Here is a 26,707-nt window from a genome sequence, read left to right as displayed (position 1 = left end):
ATGGCAGTGACCTAAGTGCTGACATGTCACTGACAGACATGCTGTGTGGGCTGGGAAGGTGGCTCAGTGGTAGAGTGCTTGCCTCATATGCATGAGCCCCTGGGTTCGATTCCTCAGAACCACATAAACAGAAAAGGCAGGAAGTGGTGCTGTGGCTCAAGTGGTAGAGTGCTAGTTTTGAGCTGAAGAGCTGAGGAACAGTGCCCAGGCCCCACAACCGACCAAAAAAAAAAAAAAAAAAGTACCTGCTGTGGAAGGATTCCCCTGCTCCCCCATTCTGCCCTGCCCTCCTCTCCCCCGACCCCCCACTTTTAAGCCTAACCTGCCCTCCTCTCCCCCGACCCCCGACCCCCCACTTTTAAGCCTAACCTTCCTTCCTATTGGCAGTACTGGGGTTTGAACTCAGAGTCTTATGCTTGCTAGGCAAGTATTCTACCACTTGAACCAACCATACCCCCAGCTTAAGGCAGTACTGTGGGGGTTAGAGGGGTGGTTCAGGTAGCATGCCAGCCAATGAGCAAAAGTAAGCGTCAGATAACGAGTTTAAGTTCTTGGTATCAGAAACAAACAAACAAAAACCCATGGGATTCTCCCACCCCATTGCTCAGATGAGCTGAAAGATCACTTCTTCCCAGTCTAGGTAAAAAACTGCAGCTGAACATGACCTGGCTTTGCTGCTACTAATGAACTTGGTAATGATACTAGTGCAACAGAAGCGATGCTAGGCGGTGTACTCCGCCAGGGGTTCTGTGGGAACAGAGTCCTCTCTGCAGGCTACGGACAGCATGAAGGAAGGAAAAGGCCTTCCTTCTAAGAACACAAATACTCAACACTGGACACCTCTGCCCAGCCCAGGGCTTACTTTCGCAGCCAATGGTCTTCAGGGGCAAAGCGCCGCCGGCAGTCCCGCTCATACAGCACCATCAGCCACCCGTGGACAGACTGGAACAGCTCCAAGGTCTCACCCTTGGCATTCTCTGTAGGGGCGACAGGGAGGGTGAGGTGGTACAGGACAGAAGTGGAAAAACAGGCCCACCTCTTTTCCCAGGGAGTGTCCCTGGTGTCCGCAGGGCCCGTGTGTTTCTCAGACTTATCACCTCCCACTAGAGTACTATACAAAGGCTTTCTTTACCCTAAGTGAGTTAGGCACGGAACAACTGTAAATGGGTCAGGAGGTGGGCTTGCATTTGAAGTGTGAAATGACATGAAAACACTGAAAGGCGATTCAGGCAAGTCATTAATTTCTCTCCCTACCCCCATGCATGCACACCCACATGCACACTCGCATGCACATGTGAATCCTGAAGGATACCTGGCTAAGTGGGACTTCTAGGAGCACGTTATTCTCTTAAGAGGTCCCAGAAAGGGAAGAACAAAACTTCTCTATGTGAATGTATGTGCATTTTCTATTAATTTGGGTAGATAACACAAAGCTAAGAGCCAACTGAAGTTATAGACTTTGACCTCTACGATGGGTACCTATAGCTTACCTACAATTCCATCCCAGATCATCTTAAACACAAAGGAATTCAGAAAAGAGGAGATGGTGACCAGCTCTTCCAGTTTGAAGGAAATTTGTTCTTCATAAACTTCAATGTCATCAAGGATCCTGTATCAGACAGAAAAGTATTCAGAGGGCTGGGAAGGTGACTCAGTGGTAGAGCGCTTGCATTGCATGCCTGAGGCCCTGGGTTCGATTCCTCAGTACCACATAAGCAAAAAGAAAAAAACCGGAAGTGGTGCTGTTGCTCAAGTGGTAGAGCACTAGCCTTGAGCTGAAGAGCTGAGGGACAGCGCCCAGGCCCAGAGTTCAGGCCCCACGACCTGACCCAAAAAAAGAAAAGTATTCAGAATTTTCCTGAAAAGATGTAATAAAAAAAAAACAAAAAAACTTACTACTTTTAGACAAAACAAAGTTAATAGATAAGCTCCATTTTGTGGAGCTGCTTCCTTCAAGTTACAGATCAAACAATGCGATCCTAAGAAGTGACTGGAAATAATTTGGGTGAAGGAGGCCCGTGGTGATTTGGCTGGCGTAGGACTGGCTGTGAGCTAGTAGCTGCCAAAGCTAGTGGTGGCACGTGGGCTGCTTGAGTCTTTCTGCTTTCTCTTTACGTGAAACTGTCCACAGTAGCTATATTAAAAAAAAAAATACAACTAAGAGAAACCCTACCAAACCTCTATTCCTACATTTTTCTTACTGGCAGGCGAAAGTATGCATCAGATATCAAGTTCAAGTCCTGGTCAGGGACAATTAAAAACAAAACAAAACAAAACAACACTTTCTTACTTCAAGCCTCCTTCATGCCTGCAGAGGAAGAAACCGTGACTGAGTGTGGTCACTGAGGAAGGCTGTGGAGCTTGACTCCAGCACATGACAAAAGTATTTGTGAGGGAATGAACACATGTCAGAAAGAATATATGAATAAATGAATGAACACGTGAGCTACAGCTCTCCCTAAAACTACAGCTTTCCAACATGACTCACTCCAGGAATGGCCTGGACCTTAGCAGTTGAAAGTGGTGCCTTTCCTGGCCCACAGGCCCTGCTCTGGCCTCCGCCTGCTCATTGAGCCCTTCCATGATGCCCACTCCACCTGTCACTTCCCGCCCCGATCCTCTCTTGCTTGAACGTAACTGCTGGGGACCTACTCTATCTTAGAATTCTTTACCAACCTTCCAGGAGAAAGCAGAGTAAAAGGGTCAAACGCACACATGGACGAGTACACAATCAATTTCCCACTTGGAATGAAGTACTAAGTTTTTGACAAATACTCAGTTTTAAGTACCTGACATTCCTTCCCTCGCTGACTCTAGCAGATTGGTGATATCTCTATTCTACTAATAAAAAACTGAGGCTCAGAGAAGCTAAGCAACTTGCCCAAACTTGGCATTAATTCTCTCTTAATCTTTACTACATGCCTAACAGGAAGGTCATGTTGTTATTCCTATTTCTAGAAGAGGAAACTCTCAGCAAGGCCGAATCCCAGGATTGTCTCAGTAACTGGCTGATTCAGGTTTTGTTCTCTGGCTCTGGAATTTTCCAGTAGTCTTCCTAGCACATTAATAAGTAAACAGTTAAGCTGTGATTTTGAACCCATTTCTAAGAGCTCCCTTGATCTGTTGATTGGTACTGATTCAACTTCCCTGATAGGATGGGAACAAGTGATGTACGTGCAGTATATGCTATCCTATTTGTAATTTTTTTTTTTTTTTTGCCAGTCCTGGGGCTTGAACTCAGGGCCTGGGCACTCAAGGCTAGCATTCTACCACTTGAGCCACAGCACCATTTCTGGCTTTTTCTGTGTATGTGGTGCTGAGGAATCGAACCCAGGGCTTCGTGCATGCCAGGCAAGCACTCTACCACTAAGCCACCTTCCCAGCATTTTTTGTTTTTGAGATGGGATCTTGCTACATTGCTCAAGCCTGGTCTCAAGTGATCATGAACTCAAGCCTTCTGAATAGCTGGAACTACGGGTGTGCACCACTGCACTGACCCTGTCCCACAGGTCCACATGTCTGTGGCCATCCCCCCATCAGCCGCCTGCTTCCCGCCATGTCGACTAGGGGTAGGTCCTTGGCCCCACCACAGCCACCTACGTGATGAGGTGTCGGGAACAATCACAGAACAGCATCAGCATGGACAAGAGCTGCTTGGACTCCCCGGTGTCGTTGTTCAGGCATTCCAAGAAGAGCTTTAACCCTCCATGGGGCCCCAGCTCACAGATAAATGCCCACAGTTTGGGCAGCAGGTCATCAAGGTAAGTGAGACCTGGAAAAGGACAGAGAAATCCAAGCTTCAGGTGGGGGCTCCAGCTGACCCGCTGTGTCTCTTTTCCCTTGGAAAAACGAACACTGAAACCTCTTAGTGAACAGTCAACGTGTGCAAATCAGAAAACCATCACCGAGAGTATCACAATGATCCTAATGTTGAATGGGCGTGAGCCAGTAAGCAGCAGAGCCAGGAGGAGAACCCAGATCTATCTGTCTTAGCAATTATATTTTGGATCAGCAAGTTTCTTCTGGAGAGGTTCAGAGAGTCAATGTTTTTAGCCTTTGTGGGCCAGATGGTCTCTTGCTATAATCATAATTAAAAAAAAAACCCTTGAAACAAATTAAATCTAGCAGAGTTTAATTGAGCAAAGAATGACTGGCATCCTGGGCCGTGCTGGACCAGCAGAGGTTCAGAGTCTCTGAAGGTGAGCGGGCAGCCTTTATTCTAGCTCAGTGCTTTCTTTATGTTGAACATGGGCTCAGTGGGCTGCCAGGGGCTGACTGTAGATTGCTGCTCTGTTTGGCTTAGCGGTATGTTGCAATTATCTTCTCCTAAGTCAGGCTTCCAGTGACTTTACAGGCTAAGGTAGGGTGTGGTCATCAGGTGAGGGCACAGGATGTGGGCATCTGCATACTGCTCAGGGCTAGCCCAAAGCAGACGCGGACATTCTGTAAATGTACGGATTTGGTTGTGATCTAACACAAGTTAATTTACAAAAATCAGTGGTGTGCTGGCTTGGGGCCACAGGCAGACACCTGTCTCTCACCGTCAGATCCACCCACATTTAGTAATATGTTCCTCTCATCTATGATTACTCTGAATTCAACATGGAAAAGTGATGAAGGACTGTAACAGAGACACTGGGCTATATAGATTTAACCTTGCGGAGCAGAAGCCATTTCAAGTCTGCTTCCTGAGGCTCTGAGGCTTCAGACTGACTCATGGCTGGTGTGTTTGAAGTTACAGTGCGGCCGGTGACTTAGGAAGTCTGGATAGTAAGGTTGCATGCATCAGCAAAGCAGTAACTTATATTTGAGCCCTTACTCTTCTCATGTTATAAAGTCTTCTGTGAGTTCTTTGGTTCTGAATGGACTGTGGGGGTAGACACAGTAGTGTGGGGTGAGGCTGTGGGCCACTGAATGCTACTGAAGGCTGCTTAGAGGTGAACAGAAAGAATTGTAAATTGGACTTAGAAACGTAACCTCAGAAATGGGATCAAAGTATACATTAAGCCAGGCTCCTCGTGCCCTGCGCTTTAGCCACAGCAGGGATGCTGTGCCCTGGAGCGAGGAGGAGGACCAGCACAGCGCTGGTGCCTTGGGGGCATGCGAGGAGCCAGATCAGAGACCTATCCTTAGCTGTGAGATTACAAAAGCAGTATTTTAGAAGCTGTTTGCTTGCCTGCCTCCCTCTTCCTTTCTTTTGTGCTGGTCCTAGGGCCTTGAACACAGGGCCTGGGTACTGTCCTTGAGCATTTTTGCTCAAGGTTAGTACTCTACCACTTGAGCCACACCTCCACTTCTGGCTTTTTGGGTGGTTCCTTGAAGGTAAGTCTCATGAACTTTTCCTGTTCAGATTGGCTTTGAACTGTGATCCTCAGATCTCAGCCTCATAAGTGGTTAGGATTATAGCATGAACCACTGGTACCTGGGAAGATACTATTTTCTATAATCTGACTTAAATATGGATTTTCATGTTGGCCAAAACACTTATTTTGTGACTCTCTCTTTTGGGAAAATGAACTGAGATATGAGCTCATTTTAGAGAGCTGGACCCAGGCAGTAACCTCAAAATTCTCGCCCCAAGATGCTCCCAGTGCTTTGGAGCCCCAGCCGTGTATGGTCTCTGCTTTCTTCTCCTCCTCTGGTCTCTCCCAGGACCTTGCTCAAGGCAGTGTGCACAGAGGCCTTGGTTACCCCAATGTGCAGGCTAGCACCTACTCTATCCCGGTCCAACACAACTCTCAGTTCCCCACAGGCCATGCCCCTTCTCCACCATCTATACTCAGACCCCAAACCTAGGACCACTTTGCTACCTTTACTCCTCATACCCCCAATCCATTTTCCCAGGAAGTCTACAGACAGCACCTCTGAAATGCATGCAGTCTGTGCTTCCAGCTCTAATGCCTCCACCAGACCAAGGTGTTCAACCTGGGACCATTCAGCCACCTCCGAGATTGATGCAACTGTGAGGAGGTGCTACTGCACAGGGCTGGCTGCCTTCTTTTTTCTCCCTGGTTGTGAGGCATGAATTCAGGGCCTCGGCGCTGTCCCTGAGTTCTTTTTACTCAAGGCTATCGCTCTACCACTTTGAGCCACAGGTCCACTTGTAGTTTTTGAGTGATTAATTGGAGATAAGAATCTCACAGGGACTTTTCTGCCTGGGCTGGCTTTAAACAGTGATGCTCAGATCTCTGCCTCCTGAGTAGGTAGGATGATTGGCATGAGCCACCCGGTGCCTAGCTGGCAGACTTCTTCTAACACAGGACAGCCTTACAATAAAGAGCAAGCTGGCCTGAGGCAACTGTACTACTCAGCTCACAAAGCCCACTCCAGGCCAAGGCTACCTTTCCTTCTCATGGTGCCCTCCTTGCATCTTCCCCTCCATTCAGCCATTCTCACCATCCTGTAAGATGCTCCCCTCAGGGACAGCCCTTGGCTAGTGTCCACCTCTACATCCACAGCGCCTTGCACGGGATTTCAAAACTATGCAACACAGCAGAGAAACTTTTAATCCTTCAAAAGCTTTCACAGCTCACAAAGACCTTTTGTGCTCAGAATACCAACTCCTCCCCAGAACTGCTGAGCTGTACCCTACAAAGTCCTGACGCCCAATTCTGTGCTTATAGAAGAGACTTTGCTTGCTCAGCTAAAAGGGGAAAAAAAAAACCAACTGTTGGGCCTATCCACGAGATGAGATACCATATGGCCAATGAAATGAGGTTTCTGAAGAGAATTACTGACATGAGAAAATGTTTATAAAATGGCTAATGAAGGAAGGGGGATGGCATGTTGTTTAAATATTTCTATCGTAGGTGTGGCATACTCAGCTATACTGTTTGTCTTTGGGTTGTGAAATTATTACTTCTTTCTGCCTGCTAGTCGTTCCTAAGGTTCTAGTCAGAAAAAAAAAATAACTTGTTAAAGTTGTACTTCATAACTAAAATTAAGAGCCAGGCGAGAGTAACCGAAGCAGGGCTGGGTACCTGGTACCTGGGAAGATACTATTTTCTATAATCTGACTTAAATATGGATTTTCATGTTGGCCAAAACACTTATTTTGTGTAAGTTATTCTGTGTAAGATAGGCATACCTATCTCCAAAAAGAAACAAACAAAACGCAGCTTAAAAACACTTCCCTTCAAAAATTACATTTTTGTCTTTCACTGGGTGGCAGGATTTGAACTCAGGGCTTTGTGCTTGCTGACAGGCACTGGATAACTTAAGTCATGCCTCCAGCTCAAAATTTAATCTTCTGAGTCAAGAAAAAAAAAAAAAAAAGAACTTTCTCTGAGCAAAACCGGTGTGACGTTTTCGAGAGGGGGGCAGCACCCCGGGCCTCCCACCTGTGAGGATCTGCAGGCGGATCTGGGTGAGCGTGGTCAGGGAGGTCTGGTAGAGGACACAGATGTTGCACACTTTCTGCACCTCCGCAGAGTCTACACGTCTGCCCCCTACTGGCCTTAGAATATTCCGAACCGACGCAGACTTCTGGAATGCACGCTTGAGGAGACCTGACATAGAAGAGAGAAGACATCAACAGAAGTTGAGCCATCTACTGTATCCTATCTGGTCTGGGCAAAGGAGTGTTGATAAAAACTCCCCAACACCAACCCTACAGCCAGGCCACACAGCAGGGCTGCTGCTTGGGCTCAGCACAGTCCTGCAGGATAAACTGGAAGAATGTTTAGTGAATGGATTTGAGGTGTAACCCAAGACCTCTTCAAAATATCAACACTTTTTAGAACACATCAGGCATGTTTGAGTCTGATATAGGATTCTTTTATTATCCCAAAGGTAAAAACTCAAAAGGAGCATTACTAGGGGAGGAGGTAAAGGTGGGGGCCCATCTGAATCTCAGTTCTCTAGGCTTTGGCAGGGAGAGGTTTAGGGGTATTGGTGGTCAGGAAACTGACTCATGGTCTGGAGTGGTTTTCTACTTTTGTCTTAAGCCTCCTCCTACCTGTATCCTGCAGTACAGATGCTCAGGTCATGTCCATCACCAGTTACAAGAAACAGCCACACAATACATAGTGGTAGCAAAGCCATGCCAAACAGAATGTGCTGTGGGAGGTAGCTCTATACAGCATATGCTAGTCACAATTTCCTTAACTTTGGATTATGGTTGTTCTGATTTGTTTGAGACAGGGTCTCCCTCTGTAGTGTAGGCTGGCCTAGAATTGGTAATCTTCCTAGCTGCTAGGATTATAGATGTGTGCCACCACATCCAGCTGGCATTTCCTTAACTTTTATCAGAGTGTGAGCAAGGAATCTTTCCATAGTACCCACTTCTGCCCTGCAGAATAAGTGCTGAGGAGTTGGAACTCAGCTTTTTTTTTTTGCACTAGTTTCGGAGTTTGAACTCAGGGCCTTGTATACTCACTTGGCTTTTGCTTTATCATTTGAGCCATACTTCCACTTCTGGCTTTTTGCTGGTTTATTGCAAACAAGAATCTCACAGACTTTTCTGCCCAGGCTGGCTCTAGAGTATGATCCCCAGATCTCAGCCTTCTGAGTAGTTAGGTGAGCTCCAGCACCTGACTCAGTGGCTCTTCTATGATTAAAAACCAGAAAAGCTTTGTGTTCCCTAAGGAATGTTCCCCCCCCTCTTCTTTTGGACACTAGAAAGTTAACAGCCAAACTAAGGTTCAGAAAAAGGCAGCAACAGCCCTTGTAGAATATGTATTTGTGGCTGTTCCTTACAGACAACTGGCTGCTTTCTATTCCTATGGTTTCTTGTCATTGTCTTGCTAACTATGGCCTTGATTTAAGAATGTCCATAGGAGAAGTCAGAGCAACTCACAGAGATGAGGCCTCCCCAGGGGAAGAAACAGGAAGTGCCCTCCAGCTACTAAGAGTACTAGGGCTCATTTGTCACTCACTCTTCACGGGGAGCGCGTTCTGGGGGGACGCCGGCTGAGCGGGGGCTGGCTCTGGGTGTTCCAGTAGCTTCCTGCTGAGGATGTCATTGAAGAAGATGCGGATGAGAGGCACCCCCCACAGGAACTGCAGCTGCTTGGTGATCAAGTACATGGACTCATTGAGGCTGGGAGAGAGGAGCAGGAGACAAGCATGTCAGCCCCACCTCTGCCTGGCCAGCTGCCTGGCCCACTCCATTCCCCTGTGAGCCTTCATCATGCAAATGCAGCCAGCATTCCCATGGCAGGGAAGTTAATAAAAAGATAAGAATTGAGCCAGATGTGGTGATCCACACCTGTAATCCCAGTGCTCAGGAGGCAGAGACAGATGAAGCAAGACCAGACTGGGCTACAAAGTAAGACCCTGTCTCAAAACAAACAAACAAAAACAAAAAACATATGAAATGGACCAGCCCAACCACCAAGGGCCAAGTATGTGAAGACATGGAATTTTTGTGTGTGTGTACAGGTCCTGGGGCTTGAACTCAGGGCCTGCGTACTGTCCCTGAGATTTCGCTGAAGACTAGCACTCTACCACTTGAGCAACAGCTCCACTTTTGGCTTTTTAATAGTTAAATGGAAGATATGAGCCTCACAGACTTTTTCTATCTGGCCTGGCTTCAGAGCATGACCCTCAGGTCTCAGCCTCCTGAGTAGCTGGGATTATAGGCGTGAGTCACTGCTGACCAGCAGGATAAGGAATCTTGTGTACTGTTCCACCCAGACTTCCTGTGCTGCTTCTAGCACAATTGATTTCCCCAGGTTAGTGTCATCTTGCAGACCCCTTACCACTGCCTTGTGCCGGCTGCCTGCCTCTCCCTAGACTCCATCTAGATGGCTCAGAGCATCCATGCCTCTAGGGCTCCTCTCCATTCCAGACAATGCCCCAAGTGTGTGCCCATTCGTGGAATCTTCTGCATTACTTGTCTGGCTCAAGGCCCCCAGCTGGCTCCCTCCCCCTCCCCAGTGGGGACAGCCGCCACCTACTGAGCACAAACCAGTTGGTAACCCTCTCCATGCAATGTGTGCAATATATTTCATGTGTAGTGTGTGTCTCATTCCATCCTTCAAGATTATCCTGCCAGAGGGGCTAGGACGATCATCTCATACTCCAGATGAGGAACCTGAGCTAAAGGCCCTTGGGAAGAGGTAGTGGAGCCCAGAACACTTGGTCCCTAGGAAATCTCTCCTGACTCCAAGCACACAAGCCCCATTCTCTCCAGGCTGTCACTTAGGCTGAAGGGAAAAGGTGGCACCACTGGCCTAGCCCTGCCTCAGCCCCAGCCTCTGCTCAGCTCATCCACCCTGGTGCTCTGCCTCTTCCCTAATGTTTCCATTGCTTATGTTCTGAATGAGGAAGGGCAGAGTTGATTTCTACCTCCTGTAAAGGACAAGGGTAACTGTTGTCCCTTTCAGTCATCTGTCTCATTCTAGCAGCTCCAAAATATAGCAGCCCAGGCAATCAATAAAAATGATGTTGAAGAAGAAAAAGCATCCACACATTAGGTTCACAACTGATTAATGAGAAGAATAAAATACAAAATCATATGATCTCTCTCTCTCTTTCTCTCTCTTTTTTTTTTTTCCCCTGATCCTAGGGCTTGAACTCAGGGCCTGGACGCTGTCCCTGAGCTTCTTTTTGCTAAAGGCTAGCGCTCTATCACTTGAGCCACAGTGCTACTTTTGGCATTTTCTGTTTATGTGGTGCTGAGGAATCAAACCCAGGGCTTCATGCATGCGAGGAAAGCACTCTACTACTGAGCCACATTCCCAGCCTAATGATCTTATTTTTATAAGAAAAACTATCATCACTGAAAAAGGCTGAAAGAAGCCAGGTGCTGGTGGCTCATATCTGTAATTCCAGCTACTCAGGAGGTTGATATCTGAGGATTGCCTGTAATTCCAGCTACTCAGGAGGTTGATATCTGAGGATTAAGCTTCAAAGCCAGCCTAGGCAGGCAAGTCTATGAGATTCTTATCTCTAATGAAGCACCAAAAAAGCTGGAAGTGAAGTTGTGGCTCAAGTGGTAGAGTGCTAGCCTTGAACACAAAAAGCACAGGGACAGCAGGTAGGCCCTGAGTTTAAGCCCCAGGATAGGAAAATAAAAGAAAAAGAAAAAATGTTGAAAGGTCACCTTTGGGCATTAGCATTATGGGTTATTAATTATTGTCTTGGTCCTATCTCTATTTTTTTTGTTGTTGTTGTTGGTCATGGGGCTTCAACTCTGGGCCTGGGCTCTGTCCCCTAGTTCTTCAGCTCAAGGCTAGCACTCTACCAGTTGAGCCACAGTGCCACTTCTGGTTTTCTGAGTGGTTTATTGGAGATAAGAGTCTCATGGAGTTTCCTGCAGGAGCTGGCTTTGAACCTCGATCCTCAGATCTCAGCCTCCTGAGTAGCTAGAATTTACAGGTGTGAGCCACTGACGCCCGGCTTCTATTTATTTTTTCTTTCTTTTACTATTTTATTTTTTTGTGGTGCTAGGGATAGAACCCTGGACACCTCGGCCATGCTATTCAACTGTGTTCCTATGGATACAACCTCAGTCCTTATCTCTATTTTATACAAAGAATGCACACTATTTTTGTAACAAGAAACAAACAACAGCAGCTGGAAGAAATAAAGAAGAGAGGAGGTAGCAAGAGGAAGGGCAGGAAAGGCAGCCATGTATCTCCAGGACTTACTTACCCATAGTCCACAGACTGGGAGAACCAGCCGAGGACCGGATGCCAGTGGGTCAGGTTGGACTTCTTCTGGGACACATACTTCTGACAGTAGCACAGCATCTGGGTGAGCAGGCTCACAAACCCGTCTGTTTCCTCTTCTAACACTCTGGGGTTGAGGGAGCCCAGCTGTAGGAGGTTGCCTATACAGAGAGAAGGCCGAGGGATGGGCTAGACAGACATGCTCAGGGGCCTCCCAGCCGTGTTTTCTGCCTGTGACTCAGGCAGCCACAGGGTATGCGCAGGAAGAAATTTCATGTGAGAGGCATTTGTCAGTACGACTGCAAACTGTGGCTTGGCCAGACAAATATGTGTCTGTTGACTGTGTTTCCTTATCTCCTAGGTTGAATAATGACCCCCTCTTCCTCATGGGAGGATGGTATGAAGAGTGTGCAGTGTCAGGTGCACAGACGAATGTGACATTTACTGTCACACTTATGACACCAACATTAAAATGAATGGGCAGGAAATGAGTGACTGAACTTTTTGGTATTCAGTGTTTACCAATCCCTTAATATCCCCTGTGTGTAGACTTACCAGACAGTCGCTTAAAATTCAGCCCCAAGATCCCTTCTCTATCTAAATTTCTCCTCACAGGCAGTGAGGATTCTGCCTCCACCATTTCCCAACACTTCCGCAAGCCCTTCCTTCGTCTAAGTGAAAGCACTGCAGAAGAGGTGAGGCACTTTGGGGGCTTCTTCAATTCAAGGCTCACTTCGAGGCTCCCTCCTCTTTCCTTCTGAATCACCTAGGCTACTCATCAACTTTCAATTTTCCCTTGGTCCCTAAAAAGCCAAGAGCTGAAATCCAGTGTTCCCTTATAGTCAAGACATCTAGCATGTCAGGCCAGTTTTCCAGATCATTTTTAACTTTGCATCTACCTTAACTACCTCTCTGAATACAGGTACTTATAATAAGTACTTTGTGTTGTTACTAAAAACTGATGATTGCAGCAAAATACTGGGGCTTCCCTCAATGGCCAGAATCTTCCAATACTCACCAGTCAGACACAGTGTGTGGCAGCCTTCTAAAGTCTCACACACGTCCCGGCATCGCTCTTCATCTCTTAAGAACACGATGAATTTCCGTAGCATGTCATGAGATTCTAAGACAGTGAGGCGCTACAAATGGCAAATGACAGCAGACAGTTAAAAGTGGAAACTGACCAAGTTTCCCTGAAGACACAAACTTGACAGACTGCTGGTCGCCAAGGTGATGCAGAGCATGATCTCCAGCACCAAGAAGAGAAAGGATCAGGACAAGACCCACATTGCACCAGGCTCCTAACACAAATCTATCTACACTGGTTACTGATGTAGAGAAAAGGGGAAGGAGTGAGAACTGGCAGGGAAATCCTTTTACTTTCCAAATTCTAAGAACAAAAGCAAAATAGTGTTGGTTTTGGGGGGAATGCTCATGGAGCCCACTTACCTCTGGGGTCACTGTGCCAAGATGAGTCACGAGGGCAGGGACCGACATGATATGAATGAGAAAGGGCCGGAGCAGATTGTCTGAAAATTGTGCAGCAGTCACAGGGCTGGACACAGATAGATGAACTCGTTGAGACAGGAACCCGGGTGCACTCAGAACTAAAGACTAAACAGCAGCCTGTCAAGGCCCTTATGCCCCAAATTTCCAGTTCCCAGGACTTCCCCAAAATACTGCCTGAAAAGTGGGTTATGCCCACTTTGTTACGGATCTACACAGCTGTGAAAAAACCATTCCACAATAAGGAAAATGCTAATTCTATAATAAACTGTAAAATGGAAAAAGGAAGCTCCAAATCTACATAGATGGGAGAAGGGATTATATTGAGAATGCGGAAACAACACTTCTAGTACAGGCAATGTCTCAATCAAGTAAGTAGTTCTTACTCAAGTGTATTCACTTGGTAGTAACTCACTAATGCCTTATACAGTTTATTAAAAATTGAATTAGCCTCATATTAACATTTAAAATATACACACAAACACATAAATATATATGAATACAAAAAAGGCTAAAAGATAGATAAAAAATGTTACTGTTGCCAGGCACCGGTGGCTCCTGTCTGAAATCCTAGCTACTCAGGAGGCTGAGATCTGAGGATCATGGTTCAAAGCTAGCCTGAGCAGGAAAGGAAAGTCTGTGAGACTCTTTTTTTTTTTTTTTTTTGGGGGGGGGGGGGGGTCCAGTTGTGGAGCCTGAACTCTGGGCCTGGGTGCTGTCCCTCAGCTCTTCAGCTCAAGGCTAGCACTCTACCACTTGAGCCACAGCACCACTTCCGGCTTTTTTCTTTTTGCTTATGTGGTGCTGAGGAATCGAACCCAGGGTCTCATGCATGCAAGGCAAGCACTCTACTACTGAGCCACCTTCCCAGCCCTGTGAGACTCTTATCTCCAATAAACCACTCAGAAAACCAGAAGCTGTGTTGTGGCTCAAGTGGTAGAGTGCTTGCCTTGCGCTGAAGAGCTGAGGGACAGCGCCCAGGCCCAGAGTTCAAGCCCCACAACCACCACCACCAACAACAAAAAAGCTACTGTAGCCAGATATAGCTACATCTGCCTAGATGTAGCTCATCCATCTGCTTTTACTCCTTGCTATTCAGAAGTCAGAGATCAGGGGACCATGATTCAAGGTCAGCCCAGGCACAAAGAAGACCTCCATCTGGATAAATAAAACAGGCATGGTGATACGCATCTGTAATCACAGATGTAAAGGCGGTTATAGCAGGAGGATCTTAGTCTAGGGCTGGACCCAGGCAGAAATGTGAAACCCTAAAATAACTAAATAATAAAACTAAAAAAAAAAAATCTAATAACTAAAAAGGTAACCAAAGCAAAGAAATGGTTGGAGGGGTGTACCTGAAGTGGCAGAATAGCTGTCTAGCAGGTACAAGGCCTTGAACTCAAATCCTAGTACTAAAAGAAAAAAAAAAAGAAAAGAAAACCAAGAGCAGGTGCAGCCAGCCTCTTGGTAAGGTCCTACTTACCGCAGTGCTAGAGAAAAGACTGCTGTTAAAGTGGCTTTGGACAGACAAGGCCGGGGTCTGGCTAGGCCTCGGGTTAACAACACCTGAAAAGAACATTTCACTGGTCAGTGGATAACACCAGCTTTATGTCAGTTGGTACATTAAGGGGGGAAAATGAAGTAAAACGAGTGCTTTAGAGCCTTTGCAAAGGAAAAGGAAGGTTCTGAGTCTGGAAGGTTTGTCCTACTACTCTCTTGCTACTTGAAATATTATGATTATGCCAGAGTAAAAGTTAAAAAAAAATTAACAGCGGAGAACTGAGCACAGTAGCAATCTGCTGTAGTCCGAGTTATTCAGGAGACTGAGGCAGGAGGATGTCTTGAGCCCAGGAGTTTGGGCAAATCTAGTATACAGAGCAAGACCTAACTGCTTTTGAAAGGGAAGAACAGCAAAAACGTGTGTCAAATGAATACTTGTCTTAAATATGGAGACAGCATCTCATTTCAGTGCAGCTCAGAATTAGCATAGAATAGACAATAAAATATTGACAGACCCTTTACATTACAGGGCTGTCTTGAAGAGAACCTGACGCCAGACCAGAAAACAGCTCAGTGCAGTGCCAGGCAGAAGGAAGATGAATGCTCCTTTTCAGAGCAGTAGTGAGGCTTTGCCGGTTCCTCAGGTGTGAAGGGAATACCATGAGTGAGGCTTGGGCTGAGGGTCAAGTGAAAATGAGGGAGATATGTACTCCAGACATAACCAAGGAGCCAGAAGGAACAAGCCTGAGGCTTCCCTCCAGCATAATGACCTAGAGCTGAGTGTGAACAGGGACTAGTGGCTCTGTCCATCTTCTACCCGAACTGCAGGCCACCCGACATAGAGCACAGGAGGGAAGGGCACTGTGAATCGGCCTTTTCCTGAAATAAATGCTTCTGGGAGGAGGGCTCCAGGCATGCCAAAACCCATGCCAACGCCAACTCAGGGGTTGAGAGTGGATGAGCACTGACCTGCAGCACAGAATAAAATCCACGCTGGTTCAGATGCCCCATTATATTTGCACAAATGTGGTTCATGGCTGGTCGAAGGCTCTCACCTAAAGGAAGAAAGAAATCTGAGAAAGTATTTCTTGCTATAACACGCCCTAATTATATAGGACAGAAAATGATGCCTTGGGCCTGGGGTCACGAGGAAATGTGACACTCATGGCTTGCCTTCCTAGTTCCTAGGACAGCATTGGATCCTATCTCTCCTGGAAGGCTTGGCTCAAGTGTCTCTTCTTGGGGCTGGGCCCCTTCCTTCCCGTGACCAGGAGAACATCACTGCCTCTGAGCTCTCGTGACTCCTTTCCCATCCCTCTCCCAGGGCTGCCGCTTTCTACTCTCCCTCGTGCCACCTCTGCTTCCTGGGCTGGGCTCAGGATCTGCCCATGTTTAGAGCATATCAGCCCCTTTTTGTATTGGCCATTTTCAAGACAAAGTCTTGCTTTATGCCAGGTTGGCCTGACTGTGATTCTCTAATTTGTGCTTCCACGAGTCTCTGGGATGAGAGTGTGTGCCACTGAGCCGAGTCATTAGTTGAGATGGGAGTCCTATAAACTTTTTCTTCTTCTGGCCTGAGGTAGCCTTGAATCGTGATCCCCTCACGCCTAGGTCTCTGCTTCCCAAGTAGCTAGGATTATGGGCTTAGGCCACAGCACAAAGATGTTTCTTACAAAGGAGAAATAGTGCCTCCTCCCCTCCCCCAAGGCAATGCTGGTGAGGCAGGAATTTTGAGACCTTTGCCCCGGAGAATTTTCCATGTTGAAGTGTCTGTGAAGGTGACGAGCATCGTGAGGTACAGGGTGATGAGTCTGGAGTCTTGTAGGATTTCAGGCTGGAAACAACAAAGGAAGGATTAGAACACACAACCTCTGCCTCACACAGAGAGCATCCCTTTACGATTCTCCTCTGTGCGCTGACTGGCACCAGTGGGTCAGAGGCCCAGGGGCGCACTTTCCTCTGGGAAGGACCACAGGTCTTGTCACACCAGTCCTTCAGCAACTCAATCAAACATTCCTGGGAAGGGAGAAGTGAGCGTTCTCCAGGAATCATGTGAGCAGGCTGGCCATATGTGCCTGTACCTGTCTGTGTGTTTGGACACGGTTGCCACAGAGTGGGAAATGCTGCTGAGCCTGACAGTGATTCGGAACTCTCACTTCTGGCTTGTCATCCTGGGCAAGTTTCTTTGCCTATCTGTGCTTTGGTTTCTAATTATTGTTCTCATTAGGATGACAGGTAACCACTGTTTGCAGGAAGAAGCTGGAAGGTGAAAGGATGAATGGTGGGGGAGTGACTATGATCAAGTACTTCATATGCATGGAAGAAATCATGAAAGGGGGGGAGAAAAGCTGTAACAGAAGAGGCCAATTTGATAACATGGTATAAATACCACAACACAAAGTATCCACTATATCCAAAGACCAGGAAGGAAGACAGAATTCCTTAGCATCGAGGCTTGCAAGTGTGGTCAATGGTCCCACATATTATAGCAAAGAGGGGCTCAGAATGGCCACTGCATCTACCTAACTTCTAGCTTTCTCTCCAAACAGTGGCTCAGCCAGTTATTCCTTACTAGATAAGCACTGATAGATCAACAAAGGCCTAGACAATGAGGGAAGGATGGGGACTCTGAAAATATCCATGAAAGCTGTCTGATAGAATGAGATTTCAGATTTTTCCCCCCTCTTTTTACCTTGAGCTGCTCAAGAAATTGACAGCAGTACCACAGAATGTCCTTGATCTGTTTAATCCATAGGAGAGTGAGGTCCTTGGAGAGAGCCAGGGACACGTACCATACCTATAAGCAGGACAAAGAGGAGTGACTGGGTACAGGACCTTACTATACATGGTGTGACCACCGGAACTGGACCTGCTAGCTAGGGCCATTGTCCAATAAGGCAGTGAGGAAAACAGATGAATAAACAGACAGACAGCAGGGCTTTTCAACACTAAATCCAAAGAAGAGGGCCCAAGTCAGGTGCAGTTGGCTTGTGCCTCTAATAGCTACCTGGGAGGCTGAGATGGAGAGGACTTGAGAAGTTTGTGAGACTGCCCCCCTTAACCTACAGCTAGGTGTGATGATGCATGCCTGTGCTCCTAGCTATGGAGGAGGGCTGAGGTTGAAAAGACTGGTTCTAGGCCAGAACTAGTCAGACAGAAAAGGTTGTAAGAGTCCATTTCAATGAAAGAAACTGGGTGAGGTGTCGTGTTCCTGTCATCCTAGCTACAGCCAGAAGGTTAAACACTGGAGAATCGGGGCCTAAGTGAGTGTGCGCTCATGCAGGAAGTGAGATCCTAGCTCAAAAAATAACCAGTACAAAAAAGGGCTGGAGGCATGGCTCAGTGGTAGAGCACCGATCTAGCCAAGCATGAAACTCTTGGGTTCAAACTCCAAACCCTAGAATCTCAAAAAATAAACAACAAAAAAAAAAGATGAGGAGTCTAGAAAAGTGTATGCTATCCTGAGTTAAGGGGTAAACACAAAACATAGCTTCTTGGACAATGAAGATCAAGGAATTATTTGCACATACTTTTGTCTGTGCAAGTCTGTGACTTATTTGCACACGTGTGAAAGTTAAAGTCCTAAACTCAGCAGGAACTCTCAGTGGGGAAGATGTTGGCCCTTAGGGCTGGGGAAGGCTCCCGGCTCCTCACCCGCTCACCTTAGGCTCACTCTCAGCATCCATGCTGCTGAGGATACAGCGACACAACTTCTCGAACCGCTATGGAGACAGAAAGGGATTAGAGACTCTCAATGAACCTGAATGTGGGAAAGGGGGTGGAGGGAACACAAGTGTGGTGGGGACTGGCACAGGCAGGCAACACGTCAGGTGATTCATGTCACACTTAGTTCCTTCTTACAGATGTGGAAGTTGAGGACGGAAGGCTAAGGACAGAGTCTCAAACTGCCTATAGGCAGGATGAGCCTTCCAGATGTGTTTGAGAAATGTATGTATTCCACATAGAAATCCAGGATAGGGCTTCTTTTGGAAAACTGGGCCTGGATTCCTGCAGCCTGGCAGCTGTCTGCTGACTAGTGCTCTGCAGTCTGTCATGCTGTAAGCAGCAGGGACACTGAGTTCTGCTCACAGCTCATTGTTGTGGTACTCTGAGCTACTTCTCACTGTATCATTGCTTTGATCCTGACACAAAAAAGGAAAGTGGAAGCAGGCAAACAGATTGCACTGTGGCTATAGAAGCCCTAGATCCACCCTGAAAACTGTGGTCCCAAGTTTCCCCGCTCTTAATGGAGTTTGTCTGTACCTATCCTCATGACTGTGTGGTCTTTCTTGGGTTCTTCTTCCTCTCCTACTGGGCTAGGAGTGCCATGAGGGTATACAACTTGTCTGTCTGGTTTCCTTGCAGGACCTCAAGGGTATGCTCAGCACTGAGATGCCTACTGCTTTCCTGAGGATGTTTTCTAGTTACTCTAATCCCCAAAATGCAGATTGGTATGTTTGGTTTGGTTTACAGGATGTGAAAGAAAAATCAAATTAGCCACAAACTTTGACATATTAGAACATCAAGCATAAAAAGACCCAGATCTCCAGCATCTCTTAAAAAAAATCAAGAGTACGGGTCCTCTGCCTCAGTACCTGACTAGCATAGACTACTCCCTGAAACCTATCAGCCACTGACTATTGTGATTCCTACTTTACATGGTGCTTTGTCCCAGGCTGCACAGCTCCTAAATGCATCGTAGTCCTGCTCAGGCTTGTTGGGCATAATCTCTGCAGAGCAGGTTCCAAGAAAACAAAGGGGGCAGGTGAAGGGGTAAAAATGCCTTTCTCCCAGAGGTGCTCTAAGAACCAATGAGTTTGTATCTAAAAAGTACTTATACAAAGCCCTGGTATGCTTATTCTTATGACTTACCTCATTATCTTCTTTGATTCTGAATATGAACAGCAGTTTTCTGGCAGTCTTAAAAATACAAAGTGCACTTCTTTTACTGGATCCAGAGTCATCTGCTTTAAAAAACTCATCAATCTCTCTCCTATGGAGGAAAGGGTTAAAGAAAAGGCATTTTTAATTAGGAGCTCATGATTGCTGGAAGGCTTTTTAAGCACTCTAAGGGAAAACTCATTTGTCTTTTCTCTTTTTGTCAGTACTAATCTGGATACTGTCTCTTCTTGTGGTGTGTGTGTGTGTGTGTGTGTGTGTGTGTGTGTGTGTGTGTGTGTGTGTGTGTGTGTGTGTGTGTGTGGCTTGGGTACTATCACTGAACTTTGTTGTGTGTGTGTGTGTGTGTGTGTGTGTGTGTGTGTGTGTGTGTGTGTGTGTGGCTTGGGTACTATCACTGAACTTTGTTGCTTAAGGCACAATGGAGCCACAGCTATTTCCGGCCTATTGGTGCTTCAGTTGGAGGTAAGAGTCTCACGAACTTTTCTGCCCAGGCTACCTTTGAACCATGATCCTCAGATCTCAGCTTCCTGAATAGTTACAATGACAGGCATAAGCCACCAGCACCTGCCATTTGTTTTCTACTACTTGGGAGCAAGAGAAACATGCTGCAGAATTCCTGGCACCTACCTAATATCTCTGTGCAGGCTTCTCCGACACAAGAAACTGCGCACGTGGGCCTGAATCTCCACAGCCGCACGCTCCCGCTCCTTCTGCACCAGCCGCTCTTCTCGGGCCTGCCGGGCTCTATCGATGAACCACGCTCGTGAGGTCTGAGATACTGTGAACATGTTTGCTAGCTGGCACAAACCCTGCAAGGCAGACAGTGAAGAGCTGCTGGAGACCAGTGGGTGAAAAACATCCACAGAAAGGGGCTTGAGTGCAAAGGCAGCAGGGACCGATTCACCACTCTAACCTCCCACAAGTTCTAACCTCCCACTCACTCCATGACCCAGGGAGCTATAGCCTGTATGAAACAATGACCTTTTCTTGAGAGAAAATGCATAGTGCCTGGCATAGAAGGACAGGCAAAGGTTTGTACAAGTTTAACAAGTAAATAAGGCCTGAATTAATCCTATCCATAAGGCTCCAATTCAAACCAGGTATCCTGTTGCATTTTCTGCAACAGGCCACTGTATTTTGTGTGTGGAGGGAGGGGGGTCAACAATTAAACAGTGACCTTCCACTTTTTTTGTTGTTGTTGTTGTTGGTCATGGGTCTTGAACTCTGGGCCTGGGTGCTGTCCATTAGCTCTTCAGCTTAAGGCTAATGCTCTACCACGTGACCACGTGAGCCACAATGCCACTTCTGGTTTTTTTTTTGGTATAGTCATGGGGCCTGCACTCTGGGCCTGGGCGCTGTCCCTCAGTTCTTCAACTCAAAGCTAGCGCTCTACCACTTGAGCCACAGCGCCACTTCGGGCATTTTTCTTTTTGCTTATGTGGTGCTGAGGAATCGAACCCAGGGCCTCAGGCATGCAAGGCAAGCGCTCTACCACTGAGCCACCTTCCCAGCCCACCACTTCTGGTTTTCTGGTGGTTAATTGGACATAAGAGTCTCACAGACTTTCTTGCCCGGGCTGGTTTTGAACTATGATACTCAGATCTTAGCGTGTGTAGCTAGGATTACAGGCATAAGCCACCGGCACCCAACTGCCAGGTAAATCTTGAGGGAAAACTCAAATACAATTATATTGTCAGCATTATCTTAGTCATCCACTCACTGAACAAAAGGTTTCTGTGTTGTGGCTGATCACATACACACAGAGAACAAGTCTTTTTTTGAAACTGGGGCTTGAACTTGGGGCCTCATGCTCTCACTCAGCAGTTTTACTCATGTCTGGCAGTCTTCCATTTGAGCTACACCTGATTCTAGCTTTCTGTTGGCTAAGTGGATTTTTTGGATTTGTCTACCCAGCATAGCTGGGAACTGGGATCCTCAGATCTTTCCTGAGTGGCTAGGATTATGTGAGTCACCAGGACCCGGCTTTTTATTTTTTCACAGTGGCCATTTTAATATTAAAAAAGCAAAAGGTGCGGTGCATGATTTCAGAATGTAGAATGGTCCCAGTCACGGGTCACTTGTTCCCAAATCCTTACTGCTTCCACGCTGGTGTATTTTACAGCACAGTTGCTCATGTCCACAGACAGGTACTTTGCTGGGCAGAGGCCTCTAAAGGACATTGTGTGGTGATCATTTAAGCACGAGTAACCATCCTTCCTCTCCAAGGGAGGCTTATGTTAGCAGTCAGAGGCAGACCTCATCGATGCATGCAGCCTCCATACTGAGATGATTTCTTTAGGGGCTTCATAAGTTTGCCATTCTATCCAAAACACATAATCAACCCAGATGACAAAAATACTGAATTATTCAGAAATCTAGACTTTTGGAAAAACATCTCTTCCCACCTTTTTCTCTCATCTTCTCTTGGCAGTACTGGGGTTTGAACACATGGCCTCATGCTTGCTAGGCAAGCATACTACCACTTGAGCCATATTCTGGTTTCTATAAAAAGCTTCTATCAGGATAATTCACTCAAAGCAACAGCTGGAATGAAACTTCTTTACATGCTAGGTTCCTACCACATGACCACAGCCAAAGGATCTGCTGCCCCTACTCAGCACTGACTCCTACCTGTCAACAAATACAAGTTGGTCTATCATCGGTTATTTCTGAAACGAATGAACAGAGCCTGGCTAGCCATAGGAGGGGAAAAGGCAGCTAGCTGTCTTTTGGTCTTTCCACCCAACTACCCACCCTCCTGAGTCTGGATAACTCACCTGAGGACCTGCCTATATAGCAGAGACACTAAGTAACCATTAGTGATCTTCCACAGGACACTCAGCGGAGGACAGCATCTTGCTTCAAAGGAGCTTGTGCTTCCTGGTAGAAGCAGAAGGAAAAAAAATCCAGACTTAGGAGTAAGCTTTACAGGTGGGGAATGATCTGTCTGAACACAAGTAATTAATATAGTGTCATGATTAAACACACTCTGTCCTCTTCAATGTATCATCTGTTTAGACTCTTACTTTTCTATTTTCTAGTACTTATAATTTTGGAAAAAGGCTGAAAATCATCCCAAATAAATTACTGAATGAAAGCTAGATATAATAAGCAAAAAGAAAAGACTGACTGTTAAAAAGCTACTGAAGATGTTTAATTGGTGTGTGTGTGCTGGTCCTGGGACTTGAACTCAGGGCCTAAAGAAAAGATAGACTGTTAAAAAGCCACTGAAGATGTTTAATTGGTGTGTGTGTGTGTGTGTGTGTGTGTGTGCTGGTCCTGGGACTTGAACTCAGGGCCTAGGCACTATCCCTGAACTTTTGTGTTCAAGGCTAGTGTTCTATCACTTGAGTCACAGCTCTACTTCTAGCTTTATTTTTTTCTTGGTGCTTAAATGGAAATAAGAGTCTCACAGATTTTCCTATCCAGACTAGCTTCAAACTTCAATCCTCAGATCTCAGCCTTCTAATTTGCAGCTAGGATTACAGATGTGAGCCACTGGCACCTGGTACTGTTTAACATTTTTTTTCTTTCCCCCAGTCCTGGGGCTTGAACTCAGGGCCTAGGCACTGTCCCTAAGCTTCTTTTGCTCAAGGCTAGTACTCTATTACTTGAGCCATGGCATCACTTCCAGCTTTTTCTGTTTACATGGTGCTGAGGAATTGAACCCAGGGCTTCATGCATGCTAGGCACTCTATCAGTAAGCCATATTCCCAGTCCTATGTTTAAAATTTTTAATGATATGGGAAAACTCTTGTGCCTTAGAAGTAAAAGAAGAGCTGCTAGTAAAACAACATGATCCTGATTATCTAATGGAAATTGAATGCACACAGCACAAAAGCTGCTGTAAAATACGCGTTAACATGTGACTGGTTAAGGGTGAGGCCTGGCTCTACCTAAAGCACTGTGGGGTCTGGAGGCAGAAGAGTGATCATTTTATGGTAGAGGGGATTGATTCCTTGCTTCTATTTTCTAAACTTTCCACAGAAAGCACATGGTAAGTTGGCATAGCAACCGAAGAAGTACTGCTTTGGAGTCACACAGCTGGAGGCAGAGCCAGTTCTTGGCTATCAGTACTGTCAGTTGAGTTATAGTCTGTGTGTGTGAGAGTGCGTGTGTGTGTGTGTGTGTGTGTGTGTGTGTGTGTGTGGTAGTGAGGTTTGAATTTAGGGTTTCATACTTGCTTGGCTGGGCCTCTATCACTCAGGCTATACCTCTAGCCCTGCTTTTGGCTGGTTATTTTGGAGATGGGGTCTCGAGGACTTCTCTGTCCAGGCTGGATTCGAACTGCAGTCCTCCAGATCTCAACTTCCTGAATAGCTAGAATTATAGGTGTGAGCCACTGGTGCCCAGCTAGTCTTTATTTCATTAGTCGGCTCAGAGGTCTACCATGAGGTCTATGGGATGATGTGTATCGAGTTCCTACTGAGGTGCTGACAGAGCACAGTCAATATGGCTAATTCATGGTTCATTATTCTTATGAACACTAGTTTGTAAAAACAAAACAAAACACAAACCTTTTTCCAAAGCTCCCAACTGTAATTACTAAGGTTCTTAGGCTCCTTTTTTTTTTTTTTTTTTTTTTTTTTTACTTTTTTCCTATCTTTGAGTGGACTAAGGTTTATCTGTCCTAGTGCTTGGGCTATGAGCCCCTGGTCCTGTTCTAACAGCAGAACAGCTACACACTCCTGAGCAGTGCATATGAGCAGGGCTCAAGCCCTGAGCACAATACAATATTCTCTCTATATATGTCCTGTTTTTTGGTATGTGGGGGCATGGCAGGATGACATGGAGATCACACGAGAAAACTTCTTCCCAACAGAAAAATAAAAGGTTGTATACAAACTGCTCCTAAGTATGTGTAAGACTATCTCAAAACCTACTTCTCTCAGGAATCCTCCTAGAATATAATCCCTTCCTTGAGATGAGCATTCCCAAAGCAATGTTTCTATTTACAATAATAATCTATGCTTTTCAGCTTTTCTTATCCTTCCCTATATACTTCCTTTACTTGCATATTACAGTCATCAATTGAAAAAAACACATCACAGGGGCTGGGAAGGTGGCTCAGTGGTAGAGCGCTTGCCTTGCATGCTCGAGGCCCTGGGTTCGATTCCTCAGTACCACATAAGCAAAAAGAAAAATGCCAGAAGTGGCGCTGTGGCTCAAGTGGTAGAGTGCTAGCCTTGAGCTGAAGAGCTGAGGGACAGCGCCCAGGCCCAGAGTTCAGGCCCCACGACCGGACCCCCCCAAAAAAAATTAATAATAAAAAAATTAATAATAAAGAAAAAAACACATCACTATTAAGTACTTATTTGGCAACATGCCAGAGACTCCAAGTCTGAGTTAGAAAAGGCACTGGCTCAGAAAAAGTAGCCGTGGTTCTTTTTTTGTTCTGATTCTACCTCTCATTTCACTAAGTTAACTTATCTACTACTCTAGACTTTAGGTTATCTGTAAATTGAAGATAGTAACAGTACCTATGTCCTAGAGTTACTAAAAGCATTGGGTGAAATATTTACTATTCTTGTACCTGAATTTAGTCACTAAACATAAATGTGAAATTAGCAACAAGGGCTGTTGGAAAACATATGGCATGTGAGCTTTACTCTATTGTCCTTACAGAGAACACAACTCAGTTAAGAGAAATAAAATCCTACAGCTAGAAAGGCTAGAAAACAAGAGGGAGGTTAGTGGTAATAAAGATCATTTGAAAAGGGAATGAGTGGAAGTTCCTAAGTGTCAAGTCTTTTCTAAGTAACCGCCTCTAATAAGGGCAGCAACTATGTGAGAGGACCACACAGTTAGACCAGGTTAGACTATTGGTAAGTGGGAGGGACAAGCTTTTAATACTAACAAAACAGGATTCAAACTCTGTATTTACTTCTATATTCCAACGAGACTTGCTTCAAAACATTAGCCTTTTCTGGATAAAGCCAATTTTAACAAAAACACACGACAGCGCTGGGCAAGGCATTGCACACTTGTGATCTCAGCACTCAGGAGGTGGAGGAAGGGCTGGTAGTTTGAAGCCAGCCTGGGCTACATAGCCAGACTTTGGGGAGAAAAAGAGAAAAGACTCTGGACAATCTTGAATATCATCCTAAAATGAAGTACCATATATACTAACTGCAGAGTGACTTTTTTCTTTATGGTGAGATTTAATGACCGTCATTTATTACAAACAGGCAATGTATCAGATACTACACAGGTATTTAACCCTGTCTTCAACAGCTCTGTACTATCAGATCGAACAGTCTAAAATCTTAAGTTCAAGAATGGGCAACAGGACTTGGAGAAACCATCAGTAATACTAGCTATCATTTACGGATAGCTACGGCCTATTTAGATGGTTGCTATCTATCATCGTTCCCACTTTCGATGAAATGCGGAGAGCACAAGACTTGCCAGAGTTCCCTCGACTCCCGAATTAGAACCCCAAAGCAATTATTTATTGGCCCAGAGTTCCCCCATTAAAAAGCACAACAAAGAAGCTGAGAATGCACGGCTGCCCGTGAGCCTACGTTTGGGAGTCAAATGACAATCAAGTCTTTATTAGACACTGAGCGTCCAGTGTGGCACTGAAACACTCTGTGAAACGATCTAAGGACTCCTTTTCAGAGAGGAAGAAACAGGGTCAGGGAGGTGAGTGGACTCACCCAAGGTCACACCGCGAGGGACTAGGATTCGAACTCCAGTTTGGGTGACTCCCGACGCCCAGCGTCTCTCCTCGGCACCAACAACCAAAATAACAAGTTCTTTTCGCCCAGCATTAGTCCGATACTAAAGGCCTATCGCCTCAAGGATGAAAAGAGACGGAAAGGGCTGAGGAGAGACGATGCCCGGATCACGAATGCCAGCGACGCCGATCGGGCCAGACGCGAACTCGGCCCCGGCCCCACCGCCCTGAACGCCGCCGGCCCTCTACCCTATTCCCCACTCGCTACCCTTTATCCGCTCGAGGCCCCGCGTTCGGGGGTCCGGGCCTCAGCTGCCGCCGGCCGCCTCAGCCCAGGATCCCCGAAACCTGCCCGCCCCGGGGCAGCGGCCGAGGCACCACCGCCATCTTGCCCCGGGTGTTCGCTCTGCAGGTTCCGCCTGGAAACTAAGTTCTGGGAAACAACAGTTCCGCAGAGCTTATTTTGCTTGGTCAAGAAAAATTCCCTGCATCTCCTGTCCCCCCC

At 46.3% G+C, this 26,707-nt stretch overlaps 1 protein-coding gene across 2 annotated transcripts in view; it reads right to left on the bottom strand.

Annotated features, from left to right (window-relative positions):
* Positions 1-26,630, bottom strand: part of Ube3b (ubiquitin protein ligase E3B) — a 43,046-nt gene extending 16,416 nt beyond the window's left edge. The window contains exons 1-17 of one of the 2 annotated variants that reach the window (XM_042669581.1): positions 26,183-26,630; positions 22,301-22,403; positions 20,151-20,332; positions 19,494-19,614; positions 18,284-18,343; positions 17,314-17,418; positions 16,359-16,455; positions 15,591-15,676; positions 14,605-14,687; positions 13,065-13,170; positions 12,634-12,754; positions 11,599-11,776; positions 8,877-9,040; positions 7,341-7,508; positions 3,601-3,772; positions 1,491-1,609; positions 863-977 (exon numbers count right to left, since the gene is read on the bottom strand). In XM_042669581.1, coding sequence (XP_042525515.1) covers positions 863-977; positions 1,491-1,609; positions 3,601-3,772; positions 7,341-7,508; positions 8,877-9,040; positions 11,599-11,776; positions 12,634-12,754; positions 13,065-13,170; positions 14,605-14,687; positions 15,591-15,676; positions 16,359-16,455; positions 17,314-17,418; positions 18,284-18,343; positions 19,494-19,614; positions 20,151-20,311 — 1,856 coding nt within the window. In that variant the 5' untranslated portion in view covers positions 20,312-20,332; positions 22,301-22,403; positions 26,183-26,630. The remainder of the gene's footprint in view (positions 1-862; positions 978-1,490; positions 1,610-3,600; positions 3,773-7,340; positions 7,509-8,876; positions 9,041-11,598; positions 11,777-12,633; positions 12,755-13,064; positions 13,171-14,604; positions 14,688-15,590; positions 15,677-16,358; positions 16,456-17,313; positions 17,419-18,283; positions 18,344-19,493; positions 19,615-20,150; positions 20,333-22,300; positions 22,404-26,182) is intronic. The other variant, XM_042669582.1, reaches the window with a different exon arrangement.
* Between the last annotated feature and the right edge of the window lie 77 nt (positions 26,631-26,707).

Source organism: Dipodomys spectabilis, unplaced genomic scaffold (assembly GCF_019054845.1).
Source record: "Dipodomys spectabilis isolate Male_0828 unplaced genomic scaffold, ASM1905484v1 ptg000499l, whole genome shotgun sequence".
Classification (NCBI taxonomy): Eukaryota; Metazoa; Chordata; class Mammalia; order Rodentia; family Heteromyidae; genus Dipodomys; species Dipodomys spectabilis.
Note: the sequence above shows the minus strand (reverse complement) of the source record. Positions and strands in the feature narration are given on the sequence as shown.